Genomic DNA, 13515 nt, shown 5'->3' with positions numbered 1-13515 from the left:
GTGTGTGTGAAGTGTGTGTGTACATGTGTGTTTGTGTGTGTGTGTTGTTCTGCTCCTTGGCAGCAGTAGTTTTTAATCCCAGTGGTCTGAGGTACAGGAGCTCACAGACAGACAGGAGGGAGGGAAGGGTTGGTATGTAATGTATGCAATGTTCCTGATGCAAGCCAGAAAGATAAGTCACGAGCTTGATGATTTTCATCACTTTGGTTCCGGATTGAACAAAACCCACACAAAAACGAAGCAAGTATTTGATATGATTCTGTTAATCTCTTTGTCGCCTACAGTATAAAACTATTGGTATTGGGTTGCTAAGATAAGCATCAAGAGTCAGCGCATGTTAACAGCACATGGACAGACCCTGTCTCTAAGAGGGTTTACTGAGGACAGACAGACCCTGTCTCTAAGAGGGTTTACTGAGGACAGACAGACAGGCCGTGTCTCTAAGAGGGTTTACTGAGGACAGACAGACAGGCCCTGTCTCTAAGAGGGTTTACTGAGGACAGACAGACAGGCCCTGTCTCTAAGAGGGTTTACTGAGGACAGACAGACCCTGTCTCTAAGAGGGTTTACTGAGGACAGACAGACAGGCCCTGTCTCTAAGAGGGTTTACTGAGGACAGACAGACAGACAGACCCTGTCTCTAAGATGGTAAATTACTGAGGACAGACAGACAAATAGATCCTGTCTCTAAGAGGTATTACCCTCTTAGAGACAGGGTCTGTCTGTCCTCGGTAACCTCTTGGAGACAGGATCTATTTGTCTGTCTGTCCTCAGTAACCTCTTAGAGAGGGCCTGTCTGTCTGTCCTCAGTAAACCGTCTTAGAGACAGGGCCTGTCTGTCTGTCCTCAGTAACCTCTTAGAGACAGGATCTAATTGTCTGTCTGTCCTCAGTAACCTCCTAGAGACAGGGCCTGTCTGTCTGTCCTCAGTAACTCTTAGAGACAGGGCCTGTCTGTCTGTCCTCAGTAAACCCTCTTAGAGACAGGGCCTGTCTGTCTGTCCTCAGTAACCTCTTAGAGACAGGGCATGTCTGTCTGTCCTCAGTAAACCCTCTTAGAGACAGGGCCTGTCTGTCTGTCCTCAGTAAACCCTCGTAGAGACAGGGTCTGTCTGTCTGTCTGTCCTCAGTAAACCCTCTTAGAGACAGGGCCTGTCTGTCTGTCCTCAGTAAACCCTCTTAGAGACAGGGTCTGTCTGTCCTCAGTAAACCCTCTTAGAGACACGGCCTGTCTGTCTGTCCTCAGTAAACCCTCTTAGAGACAGGGCCTGTCTGTCTGTCCTCAGTAAACCCTCTTAGAGACAGGGTCTGTCTGTCTGTCTGTCCTCAGTAACTGAGGACAGACAGACAGACTTTGAGGACCAATTTTTTTATAACAAAGGCAATCTAATAGTTCACAGAGGGAGATTGAGAGAAGAGAAGCAGAGTGAATCAGACAAAGAAGCAGAGTGAATAAGAGAAAGAAGCAGAGTGAATCAGACAAAGAAGCAGAGTGAATCAGACAAAGAAGCAAAGTGAATAAGAGAAAGAAGCAGAGTGAATCAGAGAAGAAGCAGAGTGAATCAGAGAAAGAAGCAGCAGAGTGAATCAGAGAAAGAAGCAGAGTGAATAAAAGAAAGAAGCAGAGTGAATAAGAGAAAGAAGCAGAGTGAATCAGAGAAAGAAGCAGAGTGAATAAGAGAAAGAAGCAGAGTGAATCAGAGAAAGAAGCAGAGTGAATCAGAGAAAGAAGCAGCAGAGTGAATCAGAAAAAGAAGCAGAGTGAATAAGAAAAAGAAGCAGAGTGAATCAGAGAAAGAAGCAGCAGAGTGAATCAGAGAAAGAAGCAGAGTGAATCAGACAAAGAAGCAGAGTGAATAAGAGAAAGAAGCAGAGTGAATCAGAGAAAGAAGCAGAGTGAATCAGACAAAGAAGCAGAGTGAATAAGAGAAAGAAGCAGAGTGAATCAGAGAAAGAAGCAGAATGAATCAGAGAAAGCAGCAGAGTGAATCAGAGAAAGAAGCAGCAGAGTGAATCAGAAAAAGAAGCAAAGTGAATCAGAGAAAGAAGCAGAGTGAATCAGAGAAATAAGCAGAGTGAATAAAATAAAGAAGCAGAGTGAATCAGAGAAATAAGCAGAGTGAATCAGAGAAAGAAGCAGAGTGAATCAGAGAAAGAAGCAGAGTGAATCAGAGAAAGAAGCAGAGTGAATCAGAGAAATAAGCAGAGTGAATAAAATAAAGAAGCAGAGTGAATCAGAGAAATAAGCAGAGTGAATCAGAGAAAGAAGCAGAGTGAATCAGAGAAAGAAGCAGAGTGAATCAGAGAAAGAAGCAGAGTGAATCAGACAAAGAAGCAGAGTGAATCAGAGAAAGAAGCAAAGTGAATCAGAGAAAGAAGCAAAGTGAATCAGAGAAAGAAGCAGAGTGAATCATAGAAAGAAGCAGAGTGAATCAGAGAAAGAAGCAGAGTGAATAAAATAAAGAAGCAGAGTGAATCAGAGAAATAAGCAGAGTGAATAAAATAAAGAAGCAGAGTGAATCAGAGAAATAAGCAGAGTGAATCAGAGAAAGAAGCAGAGTGAATCAGAGAAAGAAGCAGAGTGAATCAGAAAAAGAAGCAGAGTGAATCAGACAAAGAAGCAGAGTGAATCAGAGAAAGAAGCAGAGTGAATCAGAAAAAGAAGCAGAGTGAATCAGAGAAAGAAGCAGAGTGAATCAGACAAAGAAGCAGAGTGAATAAAAGAAAGAAGCAGCAGAGTGAATCAGAAAGAAGCAGAGTGAATAAGAGAAAGAAGCAGAGTGAATCAGAGAAAGAGATGTGACAGAGCGAGAGAGACTTGTCCTTCAGAGAGCACTGAGGCAAACAGACACTTTGCTACAGTCTCCACATTAGATCCAAACTATCACACAAGAACTAATTGAACAATCTGTCAACTACATCCCAGAGACAGCTGCTGGTCCAAAGACCAGAGGTTGAGAAACACCAGCCTCATATGACATCTCCAATGCCATGTCCACGTGACAGTGACACACATGTTTCACATGCTTTCTATACCTCCTCCCATCCTCTCTTCCTGTTTTCTATACTTCCTCCCCTCCTGTTTTCTATACATCCTCCCCTCCTGTTTTCTATACTTCCTCCCCTCCTCTCATCCTCTCTTCCTGTTTTCTATACTTCCTCCCCTCCTCACCTCCACTCTTCCTGTTTTCTGTACCTCCTCCCGTCCTCTCTTCCTGTTTTCTATACCTCCTCCCTCCTCCCATCCTCTCTTCCTTTTCTATACTCCCCCCCTCACCTCCTGTTTTCTATACTTCCTTCCATCCTCTCTTCCTGTTTTCTATACTTCCTCCCCTCCTCCCCTCCTCTCTTCCTGTTTTCTATACTTCCTCCCCTCCTCTCTTCCTGTTTTCTATACTTCCTCCCCTCCTCTCTTCCTGTTTTCTATACTTCCTCACCTCCTCCCCTCCTCTCTTCCTGTTTTCTATACTTCCTCCCCTCCTCTCTTCCTGTTTTCTATACTTCCTCCCCTCCTCTCTTCCTGTTTTCTATACTTCCTCCAGTCCTCTCTTATTGTTTTCTATACCTCTGCCCCTCCTTCCATCCTCCCTTACTGTTCTCTATACCTCCTCCTATATCATCTTCCTGTTGTTACCTGTTTTAGGCAGTGTCCAGTGAGAGGCCATGCTGGAGGTGATGGAGGAACCAGAGTCCTGCATGATTTACCACAGGAACCACAACATCTCAAATCAAGAACCAGAGACCTTCAGTATGCACCTGTACTCCCAGTCAATCTCTGTCCAGCCCAGAGAGGTAGCACTCCAATACCAGGCAAGACCCAAATACCGGTATGTTCCGTCCTGTAATGGAACTGTTGTGCTGTGTTCTTGTGGAGCGGGTCTGGTCTGCTCTAAATCTCGGAGCAGTGAAGGGCCAGAGGCTTAAGAGGCCACCCCCTGACACACACACACACACACACACACACATAGGACCGCTGGTGGTTGGACCAGGGTTTGAGTTCCTCAGCTCTAATCAGCTTACCAGCTTCAGAAACTGGCCCCCATGGAAACAGGAACCATGCTTCAGAATGCTGACCCCCATGGAAACAGGAACTATGCTTCAGAATGCTGACCCCCATGGGAACAGGAACCATGCTTCAGAATGCTGACCCCCATGGGAACAGGAACCATGCTTCAGAATGCTGACCCCCATGGGAACAGGAACCATGCTTCAGAAACTGGCCCCCATGGAAACAGGAACCATGCTTCAGAATGCTGACCCCCATGGAAACAGGAACTATGCTTCAGAATGCTGACCCCCATGGGAACAGGAACCATGCTTCAGAATGCTGACCCCCATGGGAACAGGAACCATGCTTCAGAATGCTGACCCCCATGGGAACAGGAACCATGCTTCAGAATGCTGACCCCCATGGGAACAGGAACCATGCTTCAGAATGCTGACCCCCATGGGAACAGGAACCATGCTTCAGAATGCTGACCCCCATGGAAACAGGAACCATGCTTCAGAATGCTGACCCCCATGGGAACAGGAACCATGCTTCAGAATGCTGACCCCCATGGGAACAGGAACCATGCTTCAGAATGCTGACCCCCATGGAAACAGGAACCATGCTTCAGAATGCTGACCCCCATGGGAACAGGAACCATGCTTCAGAATGCTGACCCCCATGGGAACAGGAACCATGCTTCAGAATGCTGACCCCCATGGGAACAGGAACCATGCTTCAGAATGCTGACCCCCATGGAAACAGGAACCATGCTTCAGAATGCTGACCCCCATGGAAACAGGAACCATGCTTCAGAATGCTGACCCCCATGGGAACAGGAACCATGCTTCAGAATGCTGACCCCCATGGAAACAGGAACCATGCTTCAGAATGCTGACCCCCATGGGAACAGGAACCATGCTTCAGAATGCTGACCCCCATGGAAACAGGAACCATGCTTCAGAATGCTGACCCCCATGGGAACAGGAACCATGCTTCAGAATGCTGACCCCCATGGGAACAGGAACCATGCTTCAGAATGCTGACCCCCATGGGAACAGGAACCATGCTGCTTCATCTTTCACACACACACACACACACACACACACACACACACACACACACACACACACACACACACACACACACACACACACACACACACACACACACACACACACACACACACACACACACACACACACACACACACACACACCCTGCTGCTAGCTCTAACCATGCCTGGCAATGACAGGCGATCATTCCTCAAGACGGCAACAACAGTGGCTGGTCGTATGCTTCTCATATGTGCGTGTGTGTGAGAGCGCTCACCTGTGGAGTCAGGGTGAAATATGTCATGTTGTTCCATCTCCTCCTCATCTTCGTAGTGTTCCTGGTTGTCATAGTGATGGTCATGGTGTGTGTGTTGGTCATGGTGGGTGTGATGTTTCTCGCGTTGGGAGCGGTGTTTACGCCGTCTCCTTTTACTGTAACCGTGTGTTAACGGAACACCAATATACACTGGCTGGGGTTCTGAGAGAGAGAGAGAGAGAGAGAGAGAGAGAGAGAGAGAGAGAGAGAGAGAGAGAGAGAGAGAGAGAGAGAGAGAGAGAGAGAGAGAGAGAGAGAGAGAGAGAAAGAGAAGAGAGAGAAAGAGAAGAGAGGTTACCATCGACACAACATTATCTTCCTTAACACTCTACTTGACATATTGGACAAACAGATGTCTGTTCCTTCCATACAGTGGACATTGCGTGTGTGTGTGTGTGGCCGTACTCACCTTCATCATCTTCCTCATATCGGTGGTGACTCCCACTTCTACCTCCCTGCCAATCATGTGCCATCCTGAGAGAGAGACAGAGACAGAGAGAGAGTGACAGAGACACAGAGAGAGAGACAGAGACAGAGAGAGACAGAGAGAGAGTGACAGAGACAGAGAGAGACAGAGAGAAAGCCATGTAGATTGCAAAGGAACAACTTGACAGTGTGTATAAACTTTTGAATTGCAGTTGTGTAGAACATATCACCCTGAGTCCTAGACCTCTAATTTGGCTGTTGTATGTTCTTCTACATTTTGAATATGTGGTCACTTTATTAAAGAGGAACCTTATTAATCCTCAACGTATTCCCCAAGTAAACTCATTTGTATTCCACGTAGTGATCCTGCCCTCTCCTGGTGAGGATCATCACAACATATCACCTCAGCTACCATCTGGCAGTCTTGTACTAGTCACTAACATTCAGGTCACGAACATTCAGGTCACTAATTTTCAGGTCACTAACATTCAGGTCACTAATTTTCAGGTCACTAACTTTCAGAGTTTTTTTTACTAAGATGTTGGATGCTCCTCTCCTCCTTTCATAAACAAAACATAAACAATAACAAATGTGCCTGGGGTAACCAGTGGCACTGTTTCACCAAATGCAGATTCCAGCTTTAAAGGAATAACCCTGCTGGCCATGTGACACCTGGCCAAACCACACAGCACCACACGTGCATTTGGTAACCCGGGAGATCGATGGGTGACTGACATGAGGAAAACTCATTGGAAAACCATAGCTGACCGGAGGTTGACCACACAAGAGCTAGAGAGATAAAGAGGGACAGCAGTGTATGGGGACATGCTCAAGGAGTGTCCCTCAAAATATCAAGTCTGTAACATTATGAACAGTCAATAATCAATCCCTAACTCCTATCCCATAGACACTTTTCACAGATCGGAAAGGGTCGGATTAGTGTAAGCAAAATGCCGGAAATTCCATCTGGGCTAGGTGGACATATACTTGTGGCTTAAACCCAATCCCATTCCTTCAGATCTATGAAAATTGTCCTGGGGGGTAGGGGTTAATTTCTGACTGGGCATTAATGTACACACCACATTCAACAATGCATTTAGCTTTAGGCCTACATTAACCTTTAAGGATGACAATGAGGCAACAGATTTGTAATGATTTAATGATTTTACGTCTGTCTGTCTGTCTGTCTGTCTGTCTGTCTGTCTGTCTGTCTGTCTGTCTGTCTGTCTGTCTGTCTGTCTGTCTGTCTGTCTGTCTGTCTGTCTGTCTGTCTGTCTGTCTGTCTGTCTGTCTGTCTGTCTGTCTGTCTGTCTGTCTGTCTGTCTGTGTGTGTGTGTGTGTGTCACACAGGGTTTTTGTAGGCTGATCAATACCTTTGTCAGTCCAGATCACCAGCTGGCCCCTGAGCTCCTGATCATTGGGTGTGAAGGGCATGTTTCACACCCCACATACACCCTGAGTGCTGTTCATTGTAAGGACAACTCAGAACATGGAATACTTTGACTGAGTGGGCTACTGACAATACTAGTGGTAGGCTTACAGCTGGGGTGCCCAGCTCTGGTCCTTGAGGGCCACAGTCCTGCTAATTTTGGGTGACTGATTCATTTGATTTTGAATGGTTTTCTACCTGAAAACCAGGTGTATGCATTCACTGCACAGCCATTCAATAGCATTCACTGATTAGGTAAGTACAATGGAGAAATTCAAAACAGCAGGATGAGAAGCTGCAGGGCCTGAGTTGTGCACCCCTAGTCAACACATTTCACTGGATCACAATTCTCCTATTTGGTAATGAGTTGGGTTGGAGTCAATTCCATTAAGTTTACTCACCCTGGTAACAAGGCAGAGCAGATCACACAATCAACCCAAGCCATAACTGCCATAACTGCCAGGCTTAAAGATAAAACAGAGATAAAATGATTCTAAAATCTGTAAGGCAGCTCAATTCTGATATTTCTCCACTAATTGATATTTTGACCAATAAAGATCTTTTCATATCAGATCTTTTTCAGAGCTGATCTGATTGGTCAAAAGACCAATTAGTGAAAAAAATATCAGAATTGGGCTACCTGTGTAGACACTGCCTAAAATCAAGGTTGCATTGCCCTGCTCAGAAGTTGCATACATGCATCAACCAATGGTTGCATGCTATGTCATCGACGGTGTCATCAACTGACAGATTGCTGTAACATAGTTGTGGTTAGCTGATATGTAAAATACCTTTCCAGGTGTTGGGAACTTGAAAAAAACAAGGTCAAATCATGACGTCAGTGATCTTCCGGTTGGAAAGTCGGAGCTCTAGAAAAATGCCAGAGTTTCCGACTTGGAATTCCAACTTAGATGACAGTTCAAAAAGATTTTTCCCATTCGGAGTTCGTTTTTTTCACAGTTCCCAGTTGTTTTGAAGGCGGCATATATGCACAACAGCACCATTGATTCAACTAATATGGTAATGATCAAGCCCTTGATTTTGTATAGTCAGGTGTGCTGGTGTTGGGATAGAACAAATATGTGTAACTAGGGTTCCCCAAATCCTGGGTTAGGAAACAGAAACACTGCATAATAATACATGTCCTCTGTAAACTAACAAAGCAACACAACTAGCAGAGAAACAGCTCCTGTTCAGAATACACAGCTCATCTGGCCATGGTAGATTATATCAGGATTCATCTCATATCTAACATCTGGACATGGTAGGTTATATCAGGATTCATCTCATATCTAACATCTGGCCATGGTAGGTTATATCAGGATTCATCTCATATCTAACATCTGGCCATGCATGGTAGGTTAAATCAGGATTCATCTCATATCTAACATCTGGCCATGGTAGGTTATATCAGGATTCATCTCATATCTAACATCTGGCCATGGTAGGTTATATCAGGATTCATCTCATATCTAACATCTGGCCATTGTAGGTTATATCAGGATTCATCTCATATCTAACATCTGGTCATGGTAGGTTATATCAGGATTCATCTCATATCTAACATCTGGCCATGCATGGTAGGTTAAATCAGGATTCATCTCATATCTAACATCTGGCCATGGTAGGTTATATCAGGATTCATCTCATATCTAACATCTGGACATGGTAGGTTATATCAGGATTCATCTCATATCTAACATCTGGCCATGCATGGTAGGTTAAATCAGGATTCATCTCATATCTAACATCTGGCCATGGTAGGTTATATCAGGATTCATCTCATATCTAACATCTGGCCATGGTAGGTTAAATCAGGATTCATCTCATATCTAACATCTGGACATGGTAGGTTAAATCAGGATTCATCTCATATCTAACATCTGGTCATGGTAGGTTAAATCAGGATTCATCTCATATCTAACATCTGGACATGGTAGGTTATATCAGGATTCATCTCATATCTAACATCTGGACATGGTAGGTTATATCAGGATTCATCTCATATCTAACATCTGGACATGGTAGGTTAAATCAGGATTCATCTCATATCTAACATCTGGCCATGGTAGGTTAAATCAGGATTCATCTCATATCTAACATCTGGCCATGGTAGGTTATATCAGGATTCATCTCATATCTAACATCTGGACATGGTAGGTTATATCAGGATTCATCTCATATCTAACATCTGGCCATGGTAGGTTATATCAGGATTCATCTCATATCTAACATTTGGTCATGGTAGGTTATATCAGGATTCATCTCATATCTAACATCTGGTCATGGTAGGTTATATCAGGATTCATCTCATATCTAACATCTGGCCATGCATGGTAGGTTAAATCAGGATTCATCTCATATCTAACATCTGGCCATGGTAGGTTATATCAGGATTCATCTCATATCTAACATCTGGACATGGTAGGTTATATCAGGATTCATCTCATATCTAACATCTGGCCATGCATGGTAGGTTATATCAGGATTCATCTCATATCTAACATCTGGACATGGTAGGTTATATCAGGATTCATCTCATATCTAACATCTGGCCATGGTAGGTTAAATCAGGATTAATCTCATATCTAACATCTGGTCATGGTAGGTTATATCAGGATTCATCTAATATCTAACATCTGGTCATGGTAGGTTATATCAGGATTCATCTCATATCTAACATCTGGCCATGGTAGGTTATATCAGGATTCATCTCATATCTAACATCTGGACATGCATGGTAGGTTAAATCAGGATTCATCTCATATCTAACATCTGGTCATGGTAGGTTAAATCAGGATTCATCTCATATCTAACATCTGGTCATGGTAGGTTAAATCAGGATTCATCTCATATCTAACATCTGACCATGGTAGGTTAAATCAGGATTCATCTCATATCTAACATCTGGCCATGGTAGGTTATATCAGGATTCATCTCATATCTAACATCTGGACATGGTAGGTTATATCAGGATTCATCTCATATCTAACATCTGGCCATGGTAGGTTATATCAGGATTCATCTCATATCTAACATCTGGCCATGGTAGGTTATATCAGGATTCATCTCATATCTAACATCTGGTCATGGTAGGTTATATCAGGATTCATCTCATATCTAACATCTGGCCATGCATGGTAGGTTAAATCAGGATTCATCTCATATCTAACATCTGGCCATGCATGGTAGGTTATATCAGGATTCATCTCATATCTAACATCTGTATGTGATGATATATACTCTATCAATTATTCTCCTGTCTTTTCAATATACTCTCCAAAGGCATTAAATAATGTAATAAATACAATGAATGGCTGAGCAAGCTTTCCAACTCATCACTGATCGATCAGATCTATTGATTAAGATAAAACATGAGTCCAGTCTCTCCTAACGATGCTACTGTTTCGTTAAGCACACATTCATCTTTCAATGAAACTCCAACAGTACAAGCTCATGGCGTACACAATAGAACACAATATACAAGTTGACCGTTTCTCTTATTGAGTTCATTTCCACTGAACTGTATGGATAAAAATCCCAAGTCAAAGCAAACCGTTTATTTCCTGATAATGCGTATATTTAAAAGAGGAATGAGAATGCAGTCAGTGATGTTGTTAGAAAAGGTAGCCCTGTTTGTAAAGAACACACAAAAACAGCAAAAACTCAACCACCCAAACAAGTTATGAACTCCATTCACAACAGAGCATGCATTAACAGTAACAGGAGTCAGTGGCTTACCTTAGCAGACAGTTAGAGTTGAACTGAGAGGAATTAAGTTAATGATGAACTAATAATAGATTCAGTAATGGACGCAGGTCTCAATGTCACTCTGGGCTCTGCTGCATACAACTGTCCTGCACCAACGACAGATAGCTGTTGGTTCTCCTTCCTGTGTATGTGTATGTGTGTATGTGTGTGTGTATATGTGTGTATATGTATATGTGTGTGTATATGCACACACACACACACACACACACACACACACACACACACACACACACACACACACACACACACACACACACACACACACACACACACACACACACACACACACACACACACACACACACACAACCATCGACCCAACCATCAGTAGCCTACCACAACCTGACACGGAACCAAACCACAGAACAATCGATTTGACAATCAGCCCCATAGTTCTTGCCAATAGAACTAGTCAACCACACAGGAAGGCAATTTTTTATGTTTTTCTGAGATTTTCATAAGGTGGAACTCCAGGAGGATATAAATACATTGTTTAGAAATAGTGCAGAAAGCACTGGGGAGTGGATGAAGGATATGTCAAAACTTTTCTTTCACCCTCAATAGCCTTTTGTCATGTGTGTAATATTCAGATAGGAGGGACATTGTCTATGCAATATAATAGTCTGGAGGAAATCTATAACTATTTGGCATATATAGCGTGAGCATGGAAAAGATCAATAGGTCCTGCTGGAACTAAATAATCAGTGTAAACTCTTGCAATTTTCTGGCATCCACTGTCTCGTTTTCTATGAGTTGATTGATTTATTTATCTGTCGATCGCACACTCCCCATTGCAGTCACCCGTCAGCAGGAAAATAGAGAGGTTGAACGCTAGATTTCTCACAGTAGATTAAACAGAGGTGCGAATTATAGCCTATCAAAAGTTCCAGCTTTCAAAGTTTTCTGTTTAACGGTCAAATCCTACATCTGTGTGCTGTCCGTCAAGCCCCAAAAAAACATTATTCACTTGTCAGTCATAATAGTTTATTGATCTGAATGAATGAACCATCCGATTCCGATATGATTACACCCAATTCATGTGCAATATGAATATCAATAAGCTGTTGATTGATCATAGGCTATAGAAGGACGTGAGTCGTCTTCTTCTTCAATTAGGTTTTATGGCAGTTGGCATCCAATATGTTGCATTACCACCACTAACTGGACTGGTGTATAAATCCATTATACTTTGTGACACAAAATGTGGAAAAAAACTTACCCACCACCCTATTCCACTGAAGGACAGGATGTAAAGTATTGACCAGGAAGTAAATGGGAGCACGTCAAAGTTCAAGGATCAGTTATACACCCACGCCCCATTGAATAAACAAACCTATCCACCTAATTTTCGAACGTTGCTATGGGCACAGTTTAACAACGGAAGTGATGTATTCAACTTCCGCTTTACTTCCCTATTGCAATGCGGTCATCCCTTCTAGCCATAACCGTGGAAAACTTGCCAGAGTAAATTATTTGAAGGAGTCAATTTATAGAGTATAAAAGTCAAGTAAACAAGTCTTGGTGTATAAGTGTAATTTTATATTTATTTCATTCAAGTTCGCTAACGTTAGCTAGACCTACGAGTAGGCTGGTACTGTTGTGATAATAACACGATAGGCTACATAACTATAACAATAACTACAATGATAAACTATAGGCTACATAACTATAAAGGTTGGTGTGCATCCACACTAGAGGAAAGTTTGTTGTTTATCATTCTGTAGTCCTACACCTGTCAATCAACTGATCAACGCATCCTACTGCACTCTGCCTGTTAATAATGCGGTAACACAAGACCGTTCATGAGGCACAGATACTGGTTCAGACCCTTCAGGGTGTGTTCATTGTCACAGCGACAACTGCAAATAATACTTCAATGTAGGCTACATGTAGGCCTAAAAAAAAAGAATATAGTAACTCGTAATTAAATGCAGCAACAACAAATGCCATTTAGACTGCACATCTATTAGCCTACAGCAAGTCATTCCCTCATTGCTCAAGTGGTTTGCAAGTGATTTTTCTAATGGTTGTCAATTCCTTTGGATCTTATTCTTCACTGTGCTCATCTCTCTGTCTGTCCTATGCAACTATTTGCAATGTATGAGCGGAACAATGTTATCAAAACCAGCCAAAAGTCATCACACCAATGCACTTTCTCTCCTCAACATTCCCCAACATGCATTTTCTAATCTGTAGGCCTGTTTACATTAATCAGTTAGCAAGACCAAGCCTGCTTCTTTCCCCAAATACGCTATTAGGCTTAGTATACATTTTTTTTAAATAAATAAATGTCCTATAGCTTCTATTATAGCTTTTCCTGGGATTTCACGAGAAGAGGAGTGGCCTATTGCGGAGAGGCTAGTGTAGCCTATAGTCCAGGAGTCAGTGTTGCCAACTCCTCAGTAAGGAAAGTAGCTATTGGCTGTCCTAATTTGCATAATTGGCCATGTGCATGTAATTGTGATGGACGCTGTAGGAGAGAGGAATAACGTCGTGGGAGAGACAAAAAGTGAGTAAAAAACACCCTAAAT

At 42.9% G+C, this 13515-nt stretch overlaps 1 protein-coding gene across 1 annotated transcript in view; it reads right to left on the bottom strand.

Annotated features, from left to right (window-relative positions):
- Positions 1-5831, bottom strand: part of LOC120025853 (electrogenic sodium bicarbonate cotransporter 4-like) — a 41191-nt gene extending 35360 nt beyond the window's left edge. Inside the window, exons 1-2 of the mRNA XM_038970555.1 lie at positions 5768-5831; positions 5320-5520 (exon numbers count right to left, since the gene is read on the bottom strand). Coding sequence (XP_038826483.1) covers positions 5320-5520; positions 5768-5831 — 265 coding nt within the window. The remainder of the gene's footprint in view (positions 1-5319; positions 5521-5767) is intronic.
- Positions 5832-13515: the final 7684 nt, after the last annotated feature.

The sequence above is a fragment of the Salvelinus namaycush genome, chromosome 31 (assembly GCF_016432855.1).
Source record: "Salvelinus namaycush isolate Seneca chromosome 31, SaNama_1.0, whole genome shotgun sequence".
Lineage (NCBI taxonomy): Eukaryota > Metazoa > Chordata > Actinopteri > Salmoniformes > Salmonidae > Salvelinus > Salvelinus namaycush.
The sequence above is the reverse complement of the archived record's forward strand: the minus strand, read 5'-3'. Positions and strand labels throughout refer to the sequence as shown.